The sequence below is a fragment of the Gopherus evgoodei genome, unplaced genomic scaffold (genome assembly GCF_007399415.2).
Source record: "Gopherus evgoodei ecotype Sinaloan lineage unplaced genomic scaffold, rGopEvg1_v1.p scaffold_32_arrow_ctg1, whole genome shotgun sequence".
Taxonomy (NCBI): Eukaryota; Metazoa; Chordata; order Testudines; family Testudinidae; genus Gopherus; species Gopherus evgoodei.
In genome coordinates this window covers 4,063,154-4,089,963 of record NW_022059994.1, presented here as the reverse complement: position 1 = coordinate 4,089,963, position 26,810 = coordinate 4,063,154, and the positions used below count along the sequence as shown (strand labels likewise).

The following is a 26,810-nucleotide window of genomic DNA, read 5'->3' as shown; positions in this document are numbered from 1 at the left end:
CTGGGCAGACTGACTTCCCTGGGAACCAGGTGAGGAGCTGAGAGAGTAGAAGCCAGGTCCTGCCCTCGCTGGATCCCCGGGATGCTAGGGTGAAGCGCTGCCCATGGGGACGACATCAGGGCTATTTTGATTCTGTTCCATCCTAGCGTGTAGTTTGGAGACTCTGCTACTGGGAGGGCTTAAAACTATCTCCGTGGGTTTCATCCTGATGTTCGTTGCTGGTTCCACAATGAAATAAAATAACCCAGCATTTGCCTGGAACCTAGAACGTCCATTTGCAGGCAAAGACCGAGGAGGGGACTGGGGTGTGAAATGCACAGAAGCCTCTTCTGAACTATCCCCGATTGCCCTTCTCACCCTGGCAGGTTGTGGAATAGCGACCTCGTGGCCGTCGCGATTGTCCCGTCCTCCCAGGTGACAAGAAAGGACCATGACTGCGGCGGAGCAAACTCGGGTAGGGGATTTTCAGGGAGCTGCAGGTGGATTTGTTCTAGAGGGGGAGGGGGTGGAACTAGGGCAGGGGTGGGATTCTGCTACTCTCTCCCCACCCGGGAGCTTCAATTTTATTGGCCATCTTCTCCGAGGAATAGTGGGGTTGTGGCTGGGGCAGCAGGTACTGACTGTGCTCTCTTGTCCCAGATGCCGGTGACCTTCGAGGAGGTGGCTGTGTATTTCACCCAGGGGCAGGGGGCTCTGCTGGACCCCACTCAGAGAGCCCTCTACAGGGACGTCATGCAGGAGAACTACAAAACGGTGACCTCCTTGGGTAAGGGGTTCCTGTCGCCTTGGTTATGAAAACCCATAGGGACTCTTTTTTGGCTTTTGCTCATGCTCTTTGCTGGTTACCTAGATTTAGAGCAAGAAAAATGATGAAAGGTCCAGAAAACATGACCTATGAGGGAAGACTGAAAAAATTGGGTTTGTTTAGTCTGGAGAAGAGAAGACTGAGAGGGGACGAGATCACAGTTTTCAGATACATAAAAGATTATTACAAGGAGGAGGGAGAAACATTGTTCTCCTTAACCTCTGAGGATAGAACAAGAAGCAAAGGGCTTAAATTGCAGCAAGGGAGGTTTAGGATGGACATTAGGATAAGTTTCCTAACTGTTAGGATGGTTAAGCACTGGAATAAATTGCCTAGGGTGGTTGTGGAATCTCCATTATTGGGGATTTTTAAGAGCAAGTTAGACAAACCCCTGTCAGGGATGGTCTAGATAATACTTAGTCCTGCCAGGAGTGCAGGGGACTGGACTAGATGACCTGTCGAGGTCCCTTCCAGTCCAATGATTCTGTGATTTCAGAGGATTGGATCCTGTATTCTCCAGATCCAGGGCTAGGTAGAAATTCATCTCTGGATCTTCTTCCATAGAACAGAAGCTCAGTAGCCCAATGGAGATGTTAATTCATCCCCTTGCAAAAGGGCAAAGTCTTGTATTTACCAGTCGGTATTAAGTCTCTTACATGCAGTCCCCGTTCCACTCTATTCCTGGGGCTAGCTCCCTGCGTGGGGAAGCTTTAGAAACAGGCAGGGGATTTAGCTCTGAGTCAGCAGGTCCCAGAGAACGCACAGCTCCTGAAAACTCCCAACTGAGGGTGCAACACATCCTGGCCTGCCTGTCGCAAGGGGGCTTGGTCACCATGTCCCGGTCCCTTCATGTTCCACATCCACACAGCACAGCGCGGGTCCAGGTTAAGATCAGGGAATGCTCTTTGTAACAAATCCTCTCCCAATGCCTGACATGCCCTGATCTCGTTTGATTTCACCCCCTGCCCCAGCAGGATTTCCCCTTCCTAAACCTGAGCTGATTGCCCGGCTGGAACGAGGGGAAGAGCCATGGGTGCCCGATCTCCACAGCTCTGCAGAAAGGAAGATCCCAAGAGGTGCCCGTACAGGTGAGTTATCAGTGAAACTGACACAGGAACCGTCTAGTGAGCGAAGGATAAAAGCCGAGACTCCCAAGACTGTGCTGTGAGCGACTCCCCCAGTTCTGTCTCATCTCACCCAGGTCAAGGTGGGAGTAGCAGGTGTCTCATGTTGGGCGAGTCTCAAGACTTGTCACCCATCCTGACTGACAGCCAGCAGAGGTCCCTGCCTACCTTTCATACGGTGTGCAGACGTGGTCGCCCCATCTCAAAAAAGATATATTGGAATTGGAAAAGGATCAGAAAAGGGCAAGAAAAATGATGAGGGGTGTGGAACAGCTTCCATATAAGCAGTGATTAATAAGACTGGGACTTTTCAGCTTGGAAACGAGACGACTAAGGGGGGATGTGATAGAAGTCTGTAAAATCATGACGGGCGTGGAGAAAGTAAATCCAGAAGTGTTATTTACTCCTTCTCATAACCCAAGAACTAGGGGTCACCCAATGAAATGAATAGGCAGCAGGTTGAAAACAAACAAAAGGAAGTATTTCTTCACCCAGTACACAGTCGACCTGTGAAACTCTCTGCCAGAGGATGTTGTGAAGGCTAAGACTATAACAGGATTCAAATAAGAACTAGATAAATTCAGGGAGGATAGGTCCATCAATGACTATTAGCCAGGATGGGCAGGAATGGTGTAGCCAGCCTCTGTTTGCTAGAAGCTGGGAATGGGTGACAGGGGATGGATCACTTGATGATCCCCTGTTCTGTTCATTCCCTCTGGGGCACCTGGCATTGGTCACTGTCGGAAGACAAGACACTGGGCTAGATGGACCTTTGGTCTGACCCAGTGTGGCCGTTCTTATGTTCTTTATTTCTCCCTGCGTATTTGGATGGGAAGTGAAAGCAGAAGTGTATTTTTCAATGTCTTCGACAGTTATCGTGCCATGTTTCCTCCTCTGCTGTTCCCCTGTCTCTCCTTTCACTCCACCCTTGGAAATGACTCCTGTCTCGATTCTCTCTGTCTCAGCAGGTGATGAGACAGTGAGTCAGAATGAGGAGAATCCACAGCTGGAAGGTCCTGAGCAGGTGGAAACGCATGAGATGTTCTCAGAGAGATTCAGAGGGAACATTTCCCAGAACAGGGAGCAGGAAAAAACCTGGAAGAGTCCATGCATGTCAGAAAGGCAGCTGGGAATCCAGCCAGGGGACAAAGCAGGCAGATCCATTTTTTGTGGGGGAGGAGGATTCAAGGATCTTAAGGGAACCACAGCCCAGCAGAGAATCCACCTGGGAGAGAGAAAAAACAGTTGCATGGCCTGTGGGAAAGGCTTCAGCCGGCGCTCAAACTTTATTTCCCATCAGCGAATTCACACAGGAGAGAGACCCTATACGTGCTTGGAGTGTGGGAAAAGTTTCATTCAAAGCACACAGCTGATCAGGCATCAGAGAGTGCACACAGGAGAGAAGCCCTATAAATGCCTCCAGTGCGGGAAAAGTTTCAATCAGAATTCACACCTCATTAGACACGAGAGGCTGCACAGGGGAGAGAAATTGTATAAATGCCCCGAGTGCGGGAAAAGCTTCTGTCAGAGTTCGGGTCTTACCTCACATCAGAGAATCCACACTGGACAGACGCCCTTTGAATGCCTAGAGTGTGGGAGAAGTTTTGACTGGCGCTCACGGCTTATTGCGCATCAGAGAATTCACACAGGAGAGAGACCGTATAAGTGCCCGGAGTGTGGGAAATGTTTCATTCACAGCTCAGATCTTCTTTCCCATCAGAGAATCCACACAGGAGACAGACCCTATAAATGCCCCCAGTGTGGGAAAAGCTTCAATCACAGTTCAGATCTTCTTTCCCATCAGAGAAACCACACAGGAGAAAAACCCTACAAATGCCAGGACTGTGGGAAAAGTTTTAATCGGAGCGCTCACCTGTTTAGACACCAGAGACTGCACACGGGGGAGGAATCTTACAAATGCCCCAGCTGTGGGGAAAGCTTCAGTCAGCTCTCAGATCTTATTTCACATCAGAGAAGCCATACGAGTGAGAAATCCTATGAATGCCTCGACTGTGGGGAAAGGTTAAGTGACAGGTTGGCTCTTAATAGACATCGCCGAACCCACACAGGGGAGAAACCCCATAAATGCCTTGACTGTGGGAAAAGTTTTGATTGGAGCTCGAACCTCATTGTGCATCGGAGAATTCACACGGGAGAGAAACCCTATAAATGCCCAGTGTGCGGGAAAAGCTTCATTCGGAACTCGCACCTCATCCGACATCAGAGGCTCCACGCGGGAGAGAAGCCTTGAACGTGTCCGCTCTGCATTCAGAACGCACCACTGCGAGGGACTGATTTCTATGGTGCTCCATCGTGGGCAGCCTCGAAAAGCCTAGAAGCCTAAGAATCCCACTACAGCCTGAGCAGCATCAGCCTCCAAGGGCTGGTCTGGACTTGGGAAGGGGGTTAGCGTTAGCTAGCATGACCCCAACTCCGACCAAACCTCCCTCACTGTTCCTAGTGTCGGCTGACTCAGAGTGTCTCATTTGTACGGTTCCCCCCCCCTTTAGTCAAGTGATTGTGAGTCCCCAAGTTCCCCCTTCAGAGACAGATTGGCTTCTTCCCAGTCGTTCTGAGGATGCCCAATGCCGTTCTGAAGAGCTGCCATTTCTTGGGTACCTTTTTCCTTTTATAAAACGTAAGTGAGTTGAGAGCTGGAGCAGAGAGAGAAAAATGTGCTCACAGCCTCCGTGTTACATAAAGCAAACAGGGTGAGCGGGGGAGTGGGGATTCCCTCCTTCCCCCCTCCATTGTCACAGTCCCCCTAGACGCAGGAGACATGAAGAGTTTATCCTCCCCCGTTCTCCCGCTCCACTTCCCCCAGCGTCTCGTGACACAGTGCTGTCAGCTCTCCGTGCTCAGGAGTCACACCTTGACTTGTTTGAGCCACGATCAGACCGGTGAGGGCTGGAGAGGCAAGTGTCAGAGACCTGGAGGGAGAATTTGAAGGAATCCCCAAGCCAGCGTGGCTGTTCTGAGCTTACATCCACGTGCCAAGCTGTTGGTAAAACGCTAGATCCTCGAAGGGACATTGGCATGTTAAGTTCCTAAATCCAACACCCAAGCACCCCTGAGCTCCTCAAAAGTTCTGCTTGGCTACTGCCTAACCCTGCAGGTGCCTGCATTCCCTAGGGGCCTAAACTCCTGCCTGTAAAGTCCTCTGGGAGGCTAAGTTTCAAGAGGTCATCTATGCCCTCCCTCCTTGCTGAGGCAGGATTAAATATACCAAGACCATTCCTGACAGGTCTTTGTCCTCCGTGGTCTTAAACACCTCCATTGATGGGCATTCCATAACCTTCTTAGGAAAATTGTTCTAGTGCTTAACAGCCCTTAGAGTCAGCAAGTTTTTCCTAATAACTAACCTAAATCTCCCTTTCTGCAAATTAAGTTGATTACATCTTGGCCTGCCTTCAGTGGACATGGAGAAAAATTGATCCTCCTCCTCTTTATAAACAGCCCTTAGCATATTGGAAGACTGTTATCTTAATGGGCAGCAGGTTTAAAACAAATAAAAGGAAATTCTTCTTCATGCAGCACACAGTCAACTTGTGGAACTCCTTACCTGAGGAGTTTGGGAAGGCTAGGACTATAACAGCGTTTAAAAGAGAACTGGATAAATTCATGGAGGCTAAGTCCATTAATGGCTACTAGCCAGGATGGGTAAGGAATGGTGTCCCTAGGCTTTGTTTGTCAGAGGGTGGAGATGGATGGCAGGAGAGAGATCACTTGATCATTATCTGTTATGTTCACTCCCTCTGGGGCACCTGGCACTGTCAGTAGACAGGACACAGGGCTAGATGGACCTTTGGTCTGACCCAGTCTGGCCGTTCTTATCAGGTCCCCCCTCAGCCTTTTCTTCTCTCGACTAACCATGCCCAATTCTTTCAACCTTTCCTACTAAGTCAGGATTTCTCAACCTGTTATTTTTGTTGCTGTCCTCTGGTCTCTATCTAATCTGTTTGTATGTTTCTAATGTGGACACTGGACACGGTTCTCCATCTGAGGCCTCATCTGTGCCGAGTACTTTGGAGCAGTTATCTCCCAAGCCTTGCAAGTGATGCTCCTGTTAATACATCCCAGATGGTATTTGTCTTTTTCACAAAGGCATCACACAGTGGCATTGCAGAGCGTGCCCAGCCCGCAGGAAAAGTCCTTTCTTGTTGAAGAGAGATCTCTCGAGAAGTCATCAGGAGAACAGCCTAGAGCAGTGGTTCTCAACCTGTTTACTGTTGTGGGCTGCATATGCAGCTCTCTCTGTGTTTCATGGGCTGCATCTACACAGTATATATACGACCTGTCTGGCCCAGGGCCACCCGGGCGGAGGGGAAAGTGGGGCAATATGCCCCAGACCCTACAGGGGCCCCCACGAGAATATAGTATTCTATAGTATTGCAACTTTTTTTTATGGAAGGGGCCCCCGAAATTGTTTTGCCCCAGGCCCCCTGAATCCTCTGGGCGGCCCTGGTCTGGCCCTGAGGATGTCACATGGGCTGCAGCTGTGTCCTGATTGGGCCTCGAGTTGAGAACCACTGATCTAGAGTCAATTACTGATTATCTCCTAGGGGTCTGTACTGGGACCGGAGCTGTTCAACATATTCATAAATGATCTGGAAAAAAGGGTAAACAGTGAGGTGGCAAAATTTGCAGATGATACAAAACTGCTCAAGATAGTTAAGTCCCAGGCAGAGTGTGAAGAATTACAAAGGGATCTCACAAAATTGGGTGACTGAGCAACAAAATGGCAGATGAAATTCAATGTTCCGAAATGCAAAGTCATGCACATGGAAAACGTAATTGCAACTATACATATAAAATGATGGGGTCTAAATGAGCTGTTCCCACTCAAGAAAGATGTTGGAGTTATCGTGGATAGTTCTCTGAAAACATCCCACTCAATGTGCAGCGGCAGTCAAAAAAGCCAACAGAATGTTGGGAATCATTAGGAAAGGGATAGATGATATAGAAAATGTCATACTGCCTCCATATAAATCCATGGTACGCCCACATCTTGAATACTGCATGCAGATGTGGTCACCCCATCTCAAAAAAGATATATTGGAATTGGAAAAGGATCAGAAAAGGGCAACAGAAATGATTAGGGGCACGGAACGGCTTCCATATGAGGAGAGATTAATAAGACTGGGACTTTTCAGCTTGGAAAAGAGACGGCTAAGGGAGGATATGATAGAGGTCCATAAAATCATGACTGGTGTGGAGAAAGTAAATAAGGACGTGTTATTTACTCCTTTGCATAGCACAAGAACTAGGGGTCACCAAATGAAATTAATAGGCAGCAGGTTTAAAGCAAACAAAAGGAAGTATTTCTTCATGCAACGCACAGTCAGTCTGTGGAACTCTTTGCCAGAGGATGTTGTGAAGGCCAAGTCCATAACAGGGTTAAAAAAAAAGAACTAGATAAGTTCATGGAGGACAGGTCTATCAGTGGCTCTTAGCGGAGGCAGGGATGGTGTCTCTAGCCTCTGCTTGCCAGAAGCTGGGAATGAGCAACAGGGGATGGATCACTTGATGATTCCCTGTTCTGTTCATTCCCTCTGGGGCACCTGGCATTGGCCACTGTCAGAAGACAGGATACTGAGCTAGATGGACCTTTGGTCTGATCCAGTGTGGTCTTTCTTATGTTCCCTATCTACTGCCCCATCCCCATGCAACTATGAACTCTCTACTCAGAAACCTGACCGGGGAAGAGGCTGGAGTGTCGCAGCCTGGGAATCTGGCAAAAGGGGACAGAGACTATATTTAAAGGGGGTACCTCTTTTGGGGAGGGGTCTGCCACTACATGGGCTTGAGAGACAGGAGGTGTTCTCCCTAGCCTGAATCACAGACAAAACCTTGAGGAAAGCAGAGGTGAGAGGGGTGACGAGCCAGGAAATCCATGACCAATTTATGAATGCTCTGTGAGGTTCTGATCTTTCCATGTGCATCTGTGTCAAACTGCAAACCCCATTTTCAATCGCCAGGCTGATCTCTACCTTCCTACCATCTTCCAACCTCCATCCTGAACTAGAATTCCATAAGGGTTGCTGGCATGGGGCTAACAATGGAGGGCCGTTAACCTTTAACCGCTCGCCATCCACACAGGTCAAGAGAGAGCAGCTAAGCAAGGCAAAGCTGTTTTTATAGGCCAATCAGGGAGGATCACTTGGCAACAAAATCACCTGGCAAGCATCTGCAGTGGCCTGAGGAGAATGTCATTTGATTTGGGGAGGGGTAAACATTATACATCTAAAATTTTGCAGCGCTGGTTGTTACAGCTGTATTAGTACAGCTGTATAGGGCCAGCGCTGCAGAGTGGCCACACTTACAGCAACCAGCGCTGCAAGTGGTGTTAGATGTGGCCACACTGCAGCGCTGTTGGGCGGCTTCAAGGGGGGTTCCGGGAACGCGAGAGCAAACCGGGGAAGGAGACCAGCTTCGCCGCGGTTTGCTCTCGCGTTCCCCAAACCCCCCTGCAAACCGCAGGGAAGGAGACCTGCTTGTTCGGGGAACGCGAGAGCAAACCGCGGCGAAGCTGGTCTCCTTTCCCGGTTTGCTCTCGCGTTCCCCGAACCACCCTGCAAACCGCAGGGAAGGAGACCTGCTTGCTCGGGGGTTCGGGGAACGAGAGAGCAAACCGGGAAAGGAGACCAGCTTCGCCGCGGTTTGCTCTCGCGTTCCCCGAACCACCCTGCAAACCGCAGGGAAGGAGACCTGCTTGCTCGGGGGTTCGGGGAACGAGAGAGCAAACCGGGAAAGGAGACCAGCTTTGCCGCGGTTTGCTCTTGCGTTCCTCGAACCACCCTGCAAACCGTAGGGAAGGAGACCTGCTTGTTCAGGGAACGCGATAGCAAACCGGGGAAGGAGACCAGCTTCGCCGCGGTTTGCTCTCGCGTTCCCGGAACCACCCAGCAAACCTCAGGGAAGGAGACCTGCTTGCTCGGGGTTCGGGGAACGCGAGAGCAAGCTGGGGAAGGAGACCAGCTTGATTACCAGAGGCTTCCTCAGGTATGCTGGGATACCTGCTTATTCCACGGAGGTCAAGAAAAGCGCTGGTAAGTGTCTATACTTGATTACCAGCGCTGGATCACCAGCGCTGGATCCTCTACACCCGAGACAAAACGGGAGTACGGCCAGCGCTGCAAACAGGGAGTTGCAGCGCTGGTGGTGCCCTGCAGATGTGTACACCTCCTAAGTTGCAGCGCTGCAACTCCCTCACCAGCGCTGCAACTTTCTGATGTAGACAAGCCCAGAGCAGGAGTTGCTTCTTCAGAGCAGGAGCTCAAGAGGAGGGGGAAGCCCAGCATGTAGGAGCCAGATGAGGCAGGGAATCTGCCTCCATACCTGAACACAGGTGGTCCCCCTCAAAGGCCCCCAAGGACAGGGTGAACTACTGAGAGGCACTGCTCTGAGAATGCTTGTTGTGTTCTGTATGATCATGTGTGCTTTAGCTGTTAAGTAAAAGAACAATGGTGTTCCCTGTGCAAAGCGTGTGGGTGTGTTACATTTTTATTGTAAACGTTTATTTCACTGTACACACACAGATAGATGTAAAATATTTCCACTGAAAACAACCTGAAATTTACAAATAGGCAAAGTATAAGTTTCTCAAGCAGCGTTTTTCTTAGAGTCCAAATCCTGGTATTTAGACCTTTTCAATGAGGCTTATTTCAAAAGCACTGGGGAACGAATAGTAAAAACAAGTACGAATGGTTGATGTAAGGATACATATTCTGTATATTCTGATGTGGAATGCCGACAATTTGTGGTTTAATGCTTTATAAAAGTTTGAATGTTTTGACTCTTGACGCATATGGTCATTAAATAATTGTCGGACTTGTCAACTGTGACAGTTATTCCTGCTATGGTGAAATTGTAATTTTACTGCAACTGTGAACGTTTTAAAAGATAAAAATCTTAAAACAAAAAAAGCTTCAAAATAAACACTGCTATTAACTGGTGAAATTATGAAAAAGTAAAAATCAAATTCTGCCTAGAGTAGTTATATGCCTCACAACTACTACATGGCCCCTTGAAGAGGTAGCTGAGAAGTATCACACCTTAGGGTGGATTTCTGGGTCAGGTTGTGTTTAACTGAAGAGGTGCAGAGGGTGGTCTGAAAGATCAGCACTGAGCCAAGGGGCAAGCAGCTGGACAGTGGGTTCCAGTTCTCAGGAGGGGCTGCTAGACACAGGGTGTGTGACCTGACAATGTGCCTCAGGAATCCAGGAGTGGGGCAGTGGCTGGATTCTGTTTAGGCTTCAGAGGCTTAAAACATCTGAGGACCCAGCTGGGTTCCCTCTCAGCACTTTAGAGACAGAGCCCTCGACTTGGACCTGGGACTGAGGGATCACAGGACTTATGCTATTTTGCAAAGATCTGTAGCTCTACATGATGATAATGATTATAATCAATTCTCATGCTTTAGGGCTTCAGTGGGTCACCTAACAGGGGTCAGGAGGGAATTTATTCCCCTTGATGCACAATTGGCTTGATATTTTCTGTGTTCCCCACCACCACCACCTTCCTTTGAGGCATCAGAGATCAATCATGGCTGGAGACGGGACACTGCACAGGGTGAATCAGTGCTCTCAGGTGGTATAAAACCTCCTTTCTAGATTCTCTTGCTCAGGTGCTCAGGGTTATGCTGGTTGCATATTTGGCATTGGAAGGGAATTTTTCTCCAGATTAAATTAGCTGTGACCTGGGGAAGAGGGGGAGGGGTTCATCTTCCTCCGTACCATGGAGCATGAATCATGTGCTATGATCACCTGGACATATTGTGCCAGTATCAGCTGCAATTTTTGAAGCAGTTTACATAGGCATGTCAATTTCAGTGCATTTTGAAAATTCAAAGCCGCTATTCTAGGGAGAACTGTATCTCTGGAACCCCTTCACCAGGGCCAGCTCCAGGCACCAGCCGACCAAGCATGTGCTTGGGGCGGCACCTTGGGGCAGGGCGGCACTTGGGTGTTTGTTTGTTTTGATTCATCGGGGCAGCTCTGGAAGGTTTTTTTTTGTTTTGGGGGGCAGGGCTTTGGGCAGCACGGTGCTCAGAAGGGGGGGGAGGCTTGGCGCGGCGCTCAGAGGGGGCGGAGGCTTGGGGCAGTGTGGCATTCGGAAGGGGGCAGGGGCGCGGCGCTCAGTGGGGGCAGCGGCTTCGGGCGGCGCTCTTCTTTTTTGCTTGGGGCGGCAAAAAAGTTAGAGCCGGCCCTGCCCTTCACCAAACAACTCCCCGTTTGCACCCCTCACTCATTAAACCAGGGCAACCCCACTAGGGTCGCTGGGCCACAATCTCCTCTTGCGCACCCTGTAGCAAATCAGTGCAATCCTGCCGAAGTCACTGTGGTGGAATTGCCTCTCTTACCTCATTTCAATCAGGAGTCCCTGGAATGGTCAGCCGCAGAGCAAAGCTCCTGTGAGTGGTGGATCAGGGGGGAAAAGTCCCAGGGGCTCCTACAGAAATGTCTGACTGTTGGAAAGCAAACAAGCGATATCAGAGATGGAGGGAAAAGGAAAGAGGAGAGGTGGAAGCAGCAGGGTGGGGGTGGTAATTCATAAAAAAAAAAAATCTAACTCTATTCCTGCCCCAGAGACAAACCAGCAGGTCCCACCGAATTCCACCGAGATGGGGGAATCTCCCCAGCAGTGAAGAGCAGTGATCTTTTCGTATTTACCACTGTGCTGGGCACCTTGATTCTGGCACGGCCTAGCTGGGTATGTTCAAACACCTCACTTTGATAATGGTCTTCAAATTTAGTAAAAAAAACAGGAGTACTTGTGGCACGTTAGAGACTAACCATTTTAGTTCTCCTGTTCTTTTTGTGGATACAGACTAACACGGCTGCTACTTTGAAACCTTCAAATTTAGTATTTCTGTGTGTGCAATCAATATAAATCCCCTCTCATCTTCCTTCACTTCTGTCTTCTAGGTAATTATCTAGTAGACCAATATATAATATAATTAATTAAACAGATATAATAGAAACGCCTCTGATGTCACCTGTTTTCTTTCCAATAGTCAAGTATTGCTGTAGGACTTCTCATATTTTTTTCTCCTTTTCTCACTTATTGAATTTAAATACAAATTCCCATCAGGTTTTGACTGATTGCTGTCGATATATGAATTATTTGCATGAATATTATTTGCCTCCTATAATATCTGCTATTTACATTGAAAGTTTATTGAAGCACAGAAAATCTCAGAATTAAATCAGGCATTTATAGCAAAACTCTGGTTGAGCGATCGTGCAAAACAAACAATTAGACTTTATTCAAGTTTTTTTTTAGTTAAATATTAGAGGTTTTAATAAATTTGTATTAATATCCTCTCTTTGCTGGAAAGGAAAGGGTTCATTTTACTTTTTGTTTTGATGGGCGAAGGCCATTTACTTTATTTTTAACAAAAATACAGACACAAGGCAAAGGAGAGAGGGTAGAAAAGAGCAGTGAAACAGGGCTTGTGTTTTCAGAACACCAGACTGCTGGTGAGTTACCAGTGAATGCTTCAGCTGGCAAATTGGGCTGAACACCTGCTGCTTGGACTCTGGTTTATGTTGTGATCAGCCACATTTGATTGACTAAAAAAAAAAAAAAGAATTCAAAGAAGATATGGATGAATCATAGAATATCAGGGTTGGAAGGGACCTCAGGAGATCATCTAGTCAGGAGCGGCGCCAGGGTTTTTGGCGCCCTAGGCGGGGGTCCTTCTGTGCTCCCAGTCTTCAGGGCACTTCAGCGGCAGGTCCCGGAGCGAGAGAAGGAGCCGCCGCAGAATTGCTGCTGAAGACCTGGAGCGCGGAAGGACTCCCCGCTGCCGAATTGCTGCTGAAGACCTGGCGCATGGAAGGTCCCTGTGCAGCCAAAGGTGGCAAAATGCTGCCCCCCTAAATCCTGGTGCCTGCCTAGGTCACCTAAATGGAAGTACCAGCACTGCATCTAGTCTAGCCCCCTGCTCAGAGCAGGACCAATTGCTCCCAACAGACTTTTATCCCAGTTCCCTAAGTGGCTGGCCCCTGTTGAAGGATTGAACTCTTAACCCTGGATTTAGTAGGCTAATGCGCAAACCACTGAACTATCCCTTCCGCCTAGAGGAGAGTGGAGAATGAGACACAAGTTTGTGGGTCAGTGTGTGAAATCTCCCCTCTACCCCCCCTCCTTTCCATGGACATGGAGGCTTCTGTGCGTAAATCCTCCTTAAAGCTGGGAGAGGCCGCTCCTCCCAAGCAATGGCACAGTGGGTGTATGGCTATCATAGGGTGACCAGATGTCCCGATTTTATAGGGACAGTCCTGATTTCTGGGTCTTTTTCTTATATAGGTGCTTATTACCTCCCACCTCCCTGTCCTGATTTTTCACATTTGCTGTCTGGTCACCCTGGGCGATCAGGGGGGCTGGAACAATTTGTACAATGTGTGTGTGGGGGGGGTGCTGACGGCCATTGAACCAAACTGTAACCCTGGATATGATGGAAACCACTTCAAGCTGGGGGAGGGGGAAAGTACCCCCCCCCAGTTCCAGCGCCTATGATCGCTAGGACCCAGGAGGAGCTGGGGAGGGAGCCATCGCTGGAGTCATGCTGTCCCAGCAGCAGCAGGAAGTGAATTGCACTGGCTACAATAGGGCTTTGCAGCTGGGTGACTTCCAGGTTCCATTGTCCCTTTGCAAGATCCCCGAGCCCTGTTCGCCGGTGCTGGGAGCCCGGAGCCCTAGCTGCAGCCGGGAGAGGGGAATCTCCAGCAGGGCCCTTCCCGCTGCTCCGCAGGAGCCTCTCCCAGGGCAGAGCCCCCCTTCCCAGGCCCCAGCTCCCAGGGCGGGCACCGCTCGGAGGGAAGGTAAGAGAGACCGTCCCATTGCACCGTAACAGGGACCAATGCCTCCCTCAAGCCCTGTCTGCTGGGGGAGGGTCAGGAGGCTCTTGCTGGCTGGCTGCTCTCAGGCCTGGGTGCAGCGTGCTGGGGTTTTTAGTTAGTTGAGTGGGATGCTCAGCTCCACCTGGTTTATTAATCGCCACTCCTTTGGAGTGTGCTGCTGGGGGGTGTCCTTGGGCACCCTGGAATTTTCCCACCCTCGCTCGCAACCAGGGAATCCGTGCGCGTGGCAGCCTTGCCAACTGTCTGGATTGTGCCCCACGTCTTGGGTGATCACGATTGTTTTCCTGAAAGCCCCTGCCCCTGGAGTCGAGTGGAGATGTGATGATTTCAGCCTTCGTTCTTGAAGAAAAAGTAAGTAGCTAGCCCGCGTGGCCGGGGACCCCACTGCACCCCAGTGGCTCCACAAGCAGGAGGCAAATAAAAATCCCTTATTTTGCCACGATCTCATGATTTTAAAGATGATCACATGATTTTTCAGGAGCCCAACTTGTGATTTTTGAACCTTTGGGGTTGGCAAGCCCAGAGCATGTTGCACACCCTGCAGGTGAGATCCCCAACGGGTGCAAACAAAATCAATGGAGCTACAGCAGCTTCACACCAGCTAGGGATCTGGCTTGAAAAGTCTGTATTAACACGCCTATTTGAGTGCTGTGTTTGGGTTTTTTCAGAGTCAGCAAATGACACACACACACAGAGGCACACACGGCTTATAGATACACACACACACACACACAGACATGGCTTATATCGCTATTGCCTGTAAGAGCATCATTAGAAGAATGCTACCAAGGTAGCTAAGTCCAGCACTCAGAGGTAGGCAGTGCCAGAATCAAGGAAGGACTCACGACCTTGTTAATTCTGCTCTGTAGACAAGCAGACTCACCCCTGTGGCGCTTCCTGCCGGTGACTTCTGGGAATTAGCTCGATTCAGCTCTGGAGCACCCTCTGCAGGCCGGTGATCCACCTGCCCTCTGTCCTTCCCTGGACCCGGTGCCTTCTACATGGGGTGCTGCCTCCTGGCAGTAACCCCTCAGTCTTAGGGTCTCCCCTCCCCAGGGAACCCCCCACCCACTATCCCCACCTTGCCTCAGTACGGGCCTGTTGAATCTTAGGCGGGGTTTCCGTTCTGCGGTTATCGCATAAAGCGAAAACCGTGTATACTCAAAACCCCAAGCCCTTTAAATCCCACCTGCAGCTCCGGCGGCGGGGCCGGGGAGGGCCTTTAAAGGGCCAGTGGAGCCCCCCTGGTCCCACCACCAGAGCTGCGGGTGGGATTTAAAGGGCTCCTCCTCTACCCCCGCCCAGCTGCCAAAGCTGCAGGCGGGATTTAAAGGGCTCCACCAGGCTTCCTGCTGTGGTGGGGAGCCCGGAGGAGCCCTTTAAATCCCGCCCACAGCTTTGGCAACCAGGCTGGGACTGGCATTTAAAGGGCCCGAAGCTCCACGGTGACTGGAGCCTCGGACCCTTTAGTTTGCCCCAGGGGCTACCAGCCACCTCTGCAGCTGGGAGGCCCCTGGGTGATTTAAAGGCCCTGGGACTCCCAGCCACAGCTGGTGCCTTAGGACCTTTAAATCTTGAGGCCACACCTCTTCTACTTGAGGCCATGCCCCCTCCCGGACTCCAGGCCTTTCAGCGTAATGCTGAAATTGCGCATGTTAAATGCGCGTAAGTTGCAAGAGACCTGTATATGGCTACTGCCAGTCATCATCTAGCTCCACGCCCTGGGGCAGATTGCAATATCAGCCTACTCATCACTGGCAAGGAGGGTTTGGACCTGCTGCCTTGGCCTACCCCTGGGCTGCCCCCTGCAATCCCAAGTACCTATTAGCCCAATGCTAGGCTGCAGCCTGGGGCTTTCCAGGTTGGAGCTCCCCAGCTGCTCTGCCTTTCCCCAGCCCTGCTCCACTCAGGTACCTTGTGTCTAGTTCCCTGTAGCCAGGCCCTTCTCCCTTTACAAACAGAGAGAAACTCTTGTTTGCCCCTGGCTTCTCTGCCTTTATAGGGCCAGCTGAGTCTGTTTGGGGCATGGCCCCAGCTGCAGCCACTTCCCCCAGTCAGCCCAGCCTAAAAACTACTTTCTCCAGCCACAGACACCTCCCAGGGCTGTTTTTAATCCTGTCAGGGCAGGAGCAGGGTAAGCACCCTGCTACATGCTCACATACCTGCCACCTCTGGAGGGTGAGGAGCCCCGGTGGGCCAGCCTCTACTCCACCCTGGTCCCAAGGCCCACTGGGGATATCAGTTGGCGGCTCCTCCATGGGGCCGTGAGCACGGGCGTGTACTTGGCGCGGTTTACCCCTGTCCCGGACACCTGCCCCTTCTGCGGCGTGAGGGAGACCCTGGCGCACGTGTATTTAGAGTGTGCCAGGTTGCAGCCCCTACACCGGCTCCTCACAGCCATCCTCTTACGTTTTTGGTTACACTTTTCCCCTCACCTCCTTTTGTATGCACTCCCTATCCGTGGCCCCACGAAGTCCCGGGACCTCCTGGTCAACCTCCTCCTCGCCCTGGCGAAAAAGGCCATCCACGCGACCAGGGAGGGGAGGTTGGCCGACGGAGACTCCGGTGACTGTGGGGCTTGCTTCCGCTCCATGGTCCGATCACGCATCCGGGCGGAGTTCCTCTGGGCGGCGTCCACTGGCTCCCTTGACGCCTTCGAGGAGCAGTGGGCGCTGTCCGGGGTTCTCTGCTCGGTGTCCCCATTAGGTTCCCTCCTTCTGACCCTTTGACCTCACTCCTGTCCCTGTTCTTTTATTAGTTGTCCCCCGCACTCAGTGGGTTCTGTGGCCCTGTGGTTCCTCCCCTTAGGCTGGGGGAGGATCCTTTAGCACTTCCCAGACACCCAATAGGTACATGCTCACATACGTGTGGGCAGAACAGCCAGTCCAATACTGTGGGCCAGGACACAGTTTGGGGTGGGCCCCCCATTTGCCCCACTTTTAGTAAGTCAAGCGCTTTGTAAATCTTTAACTCCACCTGACTTCTGTCACCTTGTTTGGTTTGATGCAAAATCGTGTTGGCCCTGTTTGAACCCCACATTTTACTGCCCACTGTTTTTTTGTTTTGTAAGGGTAGTTTTACTAAAACCGTTCGGTTTCAGAGATCTGGCAGCATTTCTTGGTGTGCAGGCGGCTCGGGATTTCTCTCATTACTGTTGCTGGCATTAAAAGAAAAAGGAAACACGGACCTGGTGTATTTACAGCATCTATAGTTTAGATCAGTGGACCCCAAACTTTTGAGTGTCACGGCCCCCTTACCTCTGTCCGTGCCCCACCCCCCCGCCTCCCTTCAGAGCTGGGGCCAGGAGTGGGGCTGTGGCTCCAGGGAGAGGGAGACACAGAGGTGTAAGGGAGCCCAGGCTGGGGCCACAGCTGGGGGTGGGTCTGGGACCAGGAGCGGGTCTGCAACGATGGGCCGAGGCTGGGGGTGGGAGCGGGGCCAGCAGCCAGGCCCATGGCCAGATGCAGTTCCACTCCTGGCCTCACCCTCAGCCTTGGACTTGGCCCGGGAACGGAGCCGTGGCCATTGGTTGAGGCTGGGGGCTGGAGTATACAGAAGAGGGCAGAACAGATCCACTCTTATCTTCTCCTCCAAGCTTCTAGCAGTCAGAGATTTAGGGTCACCCAGAGCACGGGGTTGCATCCATGACTATCTTGGCTAATAGCCACTGGTGGACCTATCCTCCATGAACTTATCCAGTTCTTTTTTTTTAACCCAGTTCTACTTTGGGCTTTCACAACATCCCCTGGCGAGGAGTTCCACAGGTTAATTGCACATACTGTGAAAAAGAACTTCCCCCTGTTTGTATTAAACTAGAGCTGCTGTGCCACTGAGACCTAGAGGGTCTTCTTCCCATTAGCACTTGCAGGAGCCGATCTAGCTACAGGGAAAGCCAGTGCCCCTGGGAATGGACAGTAACCAAGTCTCCCAGCCAGAGGGAGAGGCAGCATGAAATAGAAAGGGAGAGAAAGATTTAAAAGGGGCAGCAGGAGCAATAAGTGGAGAGAGAGGTTCCCAACTTCCAGACCTGCCTTGCTCCATTGACTGCAACTGTCCTCCCCGGGCAGAATTTCATGGAACAAGGTGTGTGAGACCCTATGCAGCTGTGTGTTTCAACTGGCTGACCAGTTCAGTGCAGGTAAAAGACGCCATGTAATATGTCACTGGGAAGCAAAGAACTCACTGATCATTCATCTTGCAAGATGTGTGTATGGTCGAGCCATAATGGATTCTATAGATCTGCTGAAATCATGATGGGAAATGTGTTTACAAGGCATGCCAGGGGGAGCTGATAAACTGTTTTTTTCCAGAGACAAAGGGATGCGGATCTGCCTGCTTAAATGTCTCCCATATACATGGCGCAAGGTGTGTCCAGAGACAAAGAAAAAAAGCACATTTGCATGCCAGGCTGATAAAGGCATGAGGAGAGAGAAGAGAGAGAGAGAGAGAGAGAGTGTGTGTGTGAGAGATATCACTTAACACAGTGGCTCTCAGCCTTTGCAGGTTACTGTCCCCCTTTCAGGAGCCTGCTTTGTCTTGCGTACCCCGCCAGGCTTCACCTCACTTACAAATGACTTGCTTACAAAATTAGACCTAAAAATACAAAAGTGTCACAGCTACTAGCACTGAAAAATTGCATCCTGTCTCATTTTTACCATGTAATTATAAAATAAATCACCTGGAATATAAATATTGTACTTATGTTTCAGTGTATAGTCTATGGAGCAGTGCAAACAAGTCAGTGTCTGTCTGAAATTTTAGTTTGTGCTGAGTTCACCAGTGCTTTTTATGTAGCCTGTTGTAAAACTAGGCAACTATCTAGATGAGTTGATGTGCCCCCTGGAAGACCTCTGCGTACCCCCACGCCTGGTTGAGAACTACTCTTAATCTCAACAGGAGATGGAGGCAGCACCTTCCCACCTCTTGAAGTGGGGTTAAGGAACTTTCTTCTGGGAGAGAGCAGGATGCTGCAGGGAGACAGTGTCAGGGAAATTCGGGAGTGGTGGGGATTTCGGGGGGTCATTCTGCCAACAGAATGGGCTCTGGCCTCTGTAGGTTTAGAAATAATCAGGGGTTCAATTGGGTGAGGAAAGCAGAATGGCTAACCCCAAATGTTCAAAAACCATGAGTCAGGCTCACCCAGAATCATGTGATTGGCTTTAAAATCATGAGATAATGTAAAAATAAGAGATTTTTATTTGCCTTCTGCTTTCTGGGCCTTTCGGGTGCACTGGGGTCACACGTTGAAGCTTTCTCTACAGCCATGAGGACTAGAAACTTGCCTTTTTCTTTAAGAATGAAGGCTGAAATGATCACCTATTCACTTGACTCCAGGAGCTGGGGCTTTAAAGAAAACAATAATGATCATGAGACTCATGACAGAAGCCTGAGAGTTGGCAAGACTGTGAAAGCCGGGATGTGACTGCAAGACTTGTTTGCTGGCTGCGAGCCATAGCGACATAACATTTAAGGCACCAAGATTTGCAGAGCAGGGGTGACAAAACCCCTTAATGGTCTGGGCTGAACCCCCAAATTGCCACAATGAGGAGCAGAGAGAGGAGAAGTCAGTTCCTGCCTCTTCCGAGTCCCCGTGCTGCTGGGGGGACTCTGCTCTTGTTGGGTCTGCACTGGGATAAAGTGACCCAGCGTTTTTCCAGCCCGGCAGAGTCTACTATGTAGGGAAAGAGCCTTGGGGGCGGGTGTGTGTGTGAAATAGACGAAAGCCCCTTCTGAAAGCTCCCCAGTCGCTCCTCTCGCCCCGACAGGCTGCAGAATAACGACCATGTCTCGCTCCAGATTGTCCCATCGGGCCATGAAACAGGGACGGGAAACGGTGGAAGTGGAACCTGCTCGGGTAAGGGATTTGAAGAGAGGTCGCTCCCAAAGGAGGAGGGTAGAAAATACCACGTGTCGAGAGAGGACGGGCACAGTATGTCACTGACATGCTGGGACTCCTCAGCCTGGGGCTGGAGGTTTAGATCAGGGCCTTTGGAAGAGGGTAGAAGCTCCCGCGTCTCTACAACAGGGAACAACTCCCCTACTCAAGGCTGTAGACATTTACCAGACTCCCAGTGCCGGAGCCAGAAACTTCCAGCCAGAAGCAGACAATGGTGAGGTATAGGCAAGATGTCCCATCCTAGAGACCCAACTCCTAGGAAGCTGAAGGGTTGGGATTTCTCTCCCTGGACCCATTTTGGGGGTGGCATTTCCCGTATCGCCCTCTGGCTGGTAGAAATGTGACAAACATGAAGGTCCCTGCTCTCCTCCGTCTGCTGGGATGGGAGGGACAAGGAGCTCTCACCTTCTCTCCACCCTGACACCTCCTGGCTGCTCTGAGCAGGGTGGGGGTGGGGGTGGGAATTCTGCTCCTCTGTTGTTTCTCCCCCTGACCCAGAGCTTCCATTTTATCGGCCCTCCTCCCCTGTGACTGGCAGGATTGTGGCTGGCGCAGGAGGTTCTGAGTAGGGGACTTCTTGTTTCAGATGCCGGTGACCTTCGAGGATGTGGCTGTGTATTTCACCCAGGGGCAGGGGGCTCTGCTGGACCCCGCTCAGAGAGCCCTCTACGGGGACGTCATGCAGGAGAACTACGAGACGGTGACCTCGCTGGGTAAGGGAATCCCAGCCCCTCGGTTATTAAAGCCGCACGGTCCGTGAGGTGCCCAGTTTAGCTTCTGCTCCGGTTCTTTCCGGGTCACTTAGTTTTTAGGAGAATGGGCTGCACAAGTCCCCAGATCCAGTGAGACAGAGACTTTCAACTCCACACCCCTCCCACGTGATGGGGGAGGCAGAAACACAACGGAGATGCTAAGTCGTCCCTATCCCCACAGCTTTCGGGGCAGGGGAGGAAGGGCAGAAGCATGTATTTGCCTGCCTGTGTTATTTCTCCCTGTCCCCACAGGTGCTGGAACTAGGAGTGCTGGCGGTAGTGTCGCACCCCCTGGCTTGAAGTGGTTTCCACTATATCCAGGGTTTACATTTTGGTTCCATGGCTCTCAGCCCCCCCACTATAAAAATTGTTCCAGCCCCCCTGCCTGTCCCCGTCCCTTCCTGGGCCTAGCTCCAGCCCTGGGCAGGGCTCTGACATCTCTAGGTTTAGACATAGGCAGAGGCTTGACACCAGAGCTGTGTCTGCATCATGAAGTCCCCCAGAGTGCACAGATCCTGGAAAGTCCCACAGAACAACCCATCCTCCCATCTGACGTCTGCCTCGCCCATCAGGCCTCAGTGACTGCGTTCCCAGTTGTTCAGATTCCAGCGCAGCATGGGGCCACGTTAAAATCAGGGATTGTTCTTTGTGACAAATACTCTCCCAATGCCTGACACGCCCTGACCTCACCTGATTTCCCCTCTCCCCGCCCCATAGCAGGATTCCCCCTTCCCAAACCTGAGCTGATCGCCCGGCTGGAGCGCGGGGAAGAGCCGTGGGTGCCCAATCTCCAGGCCTGCGAGGAAAGGGAGAGCCCGAGAGGCGTCTGCACAGGTGAGGAATCGATGAAACGAACACAGACCACCTGGGGAGTGAAGGAAAAAGCCGGGACTCCCATAAATGTATTGTGAGTGAGAGCCCTCAGTTCTGCCTCATCTCACCCAGGTCAGGGCTATAGCCAGGGGCCATGTCCCCCTAGCAGGTGTCACTCACAGCTTCACACCCACCCTGGCTGCCAGGTGGCAGGAGTTCCCTTCCTGACTTTACTTCCCCCTTGCTGTTTGGCTGATATGTGGGGACAGCATTGAATTTCTGTCTTTCTTCTAGTTTTTGTGTTGTTAAACCTCTCCGCTATTCTCCTGTTGTTTCTCTCTGGCACTGGGAATGACTCCTGTCTGGATCCTCTCTCTCTCTGTCCCAGCAGGTGATGGGATGGTGAGTGAAAACACAGAGGAGAATCTGCAGCAGGAAGGTCCTGAGCAAGTGGAACCACGTGGGATGTTATTGGAAAGATCTGAAGGGAGTTTTTCCCAGAGGCATGAGCGGCGAAAAGCCTGGGGAAATGGGCACAAGCCAGAGAGGCAGCTGGGAACCCATCCCGGGCAGAAAGTGAGTAAATCCACTGATCATGAGGGAGTTTGCAAAGACCCCAAGGAAACCAGAGCCCAGCAGAGAATCCCATCAGGAGTGAGAGACAACACATGCGCCGAGTGCGGGAAAAGCTTCAATCGCAGCTCAAACCTTATTTCACATCAGAGACTCCACACTGGAGACAGGCCTTTTAAATGCCTTGAGTGTGGGAGAAATTTTAATCAGCGAGAGCACCTCGTTAGGCATCAGAGGCTCCACACGGGAGAAAAGCCCTATAAATGCCTGGAGTGCGGGAAAAGCTTCATTCAGAGCTCACATCTGATTAGACACCAAAGAGTCCACACAGGCGAGAGACCCTATATGTGCCCGGAATGTGGGAAAATGTTTCGCGATGGTTCAGCCTTTATTAACCATCAGCGAATCCACACGGGAGTTAAACCCCACAAATGCCTCGACTGTGGGAAAAGCTTCATTCAGAGCTCTCAGCTTATTACACACCAAAGAGTCCACACGGGTGAGCGACCCTACAAGTGCCCGGAATGTGGGAAAATGTTTGGTGACGGCTCAGTTCTTATTAACCATCGGAGAATCCACACAGGAGTTAAACCCCACAAATGCCTCGACTGTGGGAAAAGCTTCAATCGGAGCTCAACCCTAGTTAGACACCAGAGAACCCACACGGGAGAGAGACCTTTTATATGCCTGGAGTGTGGGAAAAAGTTTAGTGAAAGTTCAGCCCTTATTGTGCATCAAAGACTCCACACTGGGGATAAACCCTTTAAATGCTCTGACTGTGGGAAAAGTTTCATTCTGATCTCACGGCTCCTTGCACATCAGAGAATCCACACAGGCGAGAACCCCTATAAATGCCTCGAGTGTGGGAAAAAGTTTAGTGACAACTCAAACCTTGTCATGCATCAGATTAGTCACACGGGAGAGAGACCCTACAAATGCCTGGTCTGTGGGAAAAGCTTCAGTCACAGCTCAGATCTTATTAGACATCACAGAACCCACACTGGAGAGAGACCGTATAAGTGTCTGGACTGTGGGAAAAGCTTCAGTCAGAACTCAAATCTTCTTATACATCAAAGACTGCACAAAGGAAAAAAACCTTGACTATGGTGGAACTTTCCATTGGGGCTTTGAGCATACAGTGCATCAGCAAATCCACACAGGGAAGAAACCTCTTAAATGTCCTCAGAGTGGAAATGATTCCAGTGAAGCAAACAGCATATTGGACCTCAGAGATTCCACAGAGGAGAGAAATTCTCCATGTGGCTTTTTAAGTATCCATTTCCTAGTTCCTGCACACACTAGTGGCCTTTGGCTCGTAGGGATTTCTGCTGGGAAATATGAACATCTTTCCTGTGAAAATGTTTTTTTTAAAGAATATTTTTATGATCAATCAGGACAAAAGGCCAACAAACTCAATTTTTTTCACCAAAAGGGATCTTAAGAAAAGAAAGAAAGAAAATTCAGTTTCAGGAGGACTAAAATGCAATTATTCAACTTCTTGACCGTTCACCTGCTAGGCTCTTGTCAATTTCACATTCTCCCTGCCCTCCGAAGGTGAAATTGAGTTGGTTGCTCCTGTAGGCCGTGCTCTGTGCGCTATCCAACTTTTTAAGAGCCAAATGATTTTTCAGGTTTCCTGTCCATCTGAGAACATATCCAGGCAGTAGAATCTCATTTTGGCCACCTTTAGAAACTGAAAAGGTAGGTGTGGAAACTGAGGCTGGGAGAGTTGTAACAGGGATTAATTCCCCATTAGAACAGAAAGGGTGAAGTAAATGCCATAGAAATAACAGGCAATCCTCAAGAGCCACTGAAAGCAGCGTCTTCCAGGTACCTGAAAGGAAAGCATGCAGGGAGAGCAACGCTCACAGGAGATTTGAGCCTGGGCTACACTAGTGGGGAGGTTTGAACTAAGATACGCAACTTCAGCTACACTATTCACGTAGCTGAAGTCGAAGTATCTTAGTTCCACTTACCTGGCCATCCTCACGGCGGCGAGTCGACTGCCGCAGCTCCCCCGTCGACTCTACTTACTCCTTCTGCTGCTTACCCCTCCTGCCGGGCGTCAATTTGCAGATCGATTTATCGTGTCCAGACGAGACATGATAAATCGATCCCCGATACAGCAAACACTACCTGCCGATCCGGCGGGTAGTATAGATGTACTCTTGGATGGCATATAGTTGATTTGAGTGGTGATGTGCAGATGTCCTGACTGTGTAAATAGTTACGCTTTTGTAAGTCGTTATGTTATTTCTTTCCTTTCTCTCTGGGCGATAAAGTCACTCTGGGCAGCACCCTCTTAAACTCAAAAAGATTTGGTTGGGAGTGTAGCTGATAGGGATGATGATGTGAAACCATCCTGACAGAAGAATCAAAAAACAAAACACTATGTAAAATTGTTCAGTGTGTATAATTTGTAATTTGTGACAGGAGTTCTTGCTAGATGGGAGATCAGTCATTCACTGTGTCAACATCTTAGGCCTGGTGTACCCTTAAAAGTTAGGTCAACGTAGCTACATCCGTCAGGGGAGTGAAAAATTCACCCCCCCTGTGCAATATAGCTAGACCGACCTGTGTAGATGCAACACTGTCGATGGAAGAACACTTCTGTTGACCTAGCTACTAACCCCTTCCATCAGTGTAGGTTGCAGCTACACAATGGGCTTATACTGGTGCCAGTATGGTCTCTGTAGTGTAGACATACCCTCAGATTCCATCAGGACGATGAGTGGAGCTGAATGGGAGTTGTTGTTATGCTGGAAAGTGTTAATGGCTGACATGAATCACAGACCTCCTTAAGGCTGGCGGCTGTGCTAATTACCCCTCTTTCTGGCTAAATGGAAGGAAGAACTAAGCCCCGTTCTGTAATAGGAGGTCGCCGCTCAGCGCAGAAGGGCACGTGGCAATGCCTGAGCAGAGGTAAGCCGTGTGGACTAGGGGTTGTTTGGAGAGCTGCGTGTGCTAGAGAAGAAAAGCCAGCAGAAAGCAGAAGCAGTTATGAGAGTGGCTCGGAGAAGGAAAAGGGCCTGAATTCCCCAAAGGAGTTAGGCTCCTGGGTCCCTGGTTAGGTGCCAAATCCCAGTTTCGGGACCACTACGATGCACAAAACTCCTGCTCTAGCCCAGTGGGTTCCTAGTGTCACTTGGCATCTAAGTGCAGTACAGTTTCCCTCAGTGCCTATCTTTCTGCCTTGTAGCATCATCAAGCTCTGCTGCCTAGAAGAGGTTAGACGGGTCGGACCAGTTACACAGCCCTGTTTAATACCATTAGTGGTAGGAAACAGGGTCAGACAGAACACTTTCCATGCAGGTCCGAGAATTCCGTCATGAACTAGTCTCAGAATGGCGGTGAATTTTTCCAGACAACCAAACTTTACAAACTAGTTGCCAAAGTCCAGGTTTCCTGATTGTGTCAAGTGCTTTAGCCAGGTTGATGAAGATAGTGTGAACGTCCTGGTGCTGTTCTCTGCATTTCTCTTGCATCTGATGAGCTACAAACACCATGTTTCTCATTGGCCTGAAACCGCGTGGTGACTCTGATAGCACGTGGTTGACAATCAAAGAGTACTTTGGCCAGCGGTGGAAGATAACGAGATAACATGACAGCTGCCACTGTCGGACTTTTCACCTTGCCTCTTGTATATGGTGACAATGGTGATGTCTTTAAAATCTTGTGGTATATCTTCAGTATTTCATATATTGAGAGAGTGTCCAGGCAGTTGCCTTAGCAAGGTCTGGCCTCCATATTTAAATATATTTCTGCAGGAATGCCATCAGATGCGTGGGATCCCTGAAGTTCTTCAAGGCACTGATTGCAGTGCTGACCTCGTCAAGGGACAGGGCTGCGTGCATGTTGTAATTACATGTTGACTGACCTACTACTCTAATTAGTGCCTCACCTGTAAATTTAGATGGTGGGTTCAAAAGTTCACTGAAATGCTGTTGCCACCTCTGAAGGATTTCTCCTTTGTCAGTGATCGGTGTTAGGTCATTCACACTCTTCTAAGGCACTGTGGGTCGTGTGTGTAGGACCATATACAACTTTCAAAGCAGCATAAAACTCTTTGGTCTTTTAACAGGTGGCATAGCCCTGGATTTCATCTGCCTTGGCAGTCCACCACTGATCCTGCATGTCTCTAAACTTGTCGGGTGTCCTGATGCAGACTCCTGTATGTTATTACTGTGCCTACAGGGACATGAGATGCAAGAATTCGACAGGTATCAGAGGGGTAGCTGTATTAGTCTGGATCTGTAAAAGCAGCAAAGAATCCTGTGGCACCTTAGAGACTAACAGATGTTTTGGAGCATGAGCTTTCGTGGGTGAATACCCACTTTGTCAGATGCAAGAATTTGACAGTGCATCTCATGTTGTTTAATGAGTAGCTTTTAGATGTCTGGGTCATTCTTGCTAAACCCATCTTGGTGACATCGTTTTGGCAAGAGTGGCTTGATATACGAAAGAGTGGCCCATTCGCTATGTACATTAGATTAATAGATTCTAGGACTGGAAGGGACCTTGAGAGGTCATTGAGTCCAGTCTCCTGCCCTCATGGGGCACTAATAGTCGGACAGAGCTGCTCTGATGTTGTTGAAGAGCCACACGTGAGTAGCTTCACCTTGTCATCGCTTTACATTGAGCTGTCTGATTGGTTTAGTTCAGTGTTTTTCAAATGCGGCCACTGTGGCCGCATGTGGCCACCAGGGGCTTTTCTTGCAGCCACAGCCTTCTGGGTGGTGATGGTGTGTGTGTGTGTAAAGCAGCAGCCCCTCCCCTGGGGCTGCCAGCAGCGGTTGGGCCCTGGCTGCCCCTGAAGACAGAAAAGCTGGAGGAGCAGACAGCCAGTGTGTGTTCCCCACATTCCCAGTGATGGTGGGATTCAGCCCTGGGGTGGTGGGTGGCAGGCTTCACTCATGGGGCTTTGGGCTCCATTCCCTGGCTGTGGGGTGACGGGCTCTGGCCCCGAACTCACCCTCCCCC

General features: G+C 50.3%; 3 protein-coding genes across 4 annotated transcripts in view; 2 read left to right on the top strand and 1 right to left on the bottom strand.

Moving 5' to 3' along the window:
- The window catches only part of LOC115640774 (putative zinc finger protein 66), a 687,485-nt gene that overhangs the window by 89,819 nt on the left and 570,856 nt on the right, over nucleotides 1-26,810 (bottom strand). The gene's annotated exons all lie outside the window — the stretch shown is intronic.
- Nucleotides 698-26,810, top strand: part of LOC115640819 (zinc finger protein 501-like) — a 45,784-nt gene continuing 19,671 nt past the window's right edge. The window contains exons 1-4 of the mRNA XM_030543839.1: nucleotides 698-766; nucleotides 1,777-1,893; nucleotides 2,895-4,178; nucleotides 21,922-22,929. Of these exons, the coding sequence (XP_030399699.1) occupies nucleotides 733-766; nucleotides 1,777-1,893; nucleotides 2,895-4,178; nucleotides 21,922-22,929 (2,443 nt within the window). The 5' untranslated portion in view covers nucleotides 698-732. The remainder of the gene's footprint in view (nucleotides 767-1,776; nucleotides 1,894-2,894; nucleotides 4,179-21,921; nucleotides 22,930-26,810) is intronic.
- LOC115640675 (zinc finger protein 850-like) overlaps nucleotides 13,670-26,810 on the top strand; it is a 542,158-nt gene continuing 529,017 nt past the window's right edge. The window contains exon 1 of the mRNA XM_030543551.1: nucleotides 13,670-13,757. The gene's annotated coding sequence lies outside the window, so the exon portion shown is untranslated. The remainder of the gene's footprint in view (nucleotides 13,758-26,810) is intronic.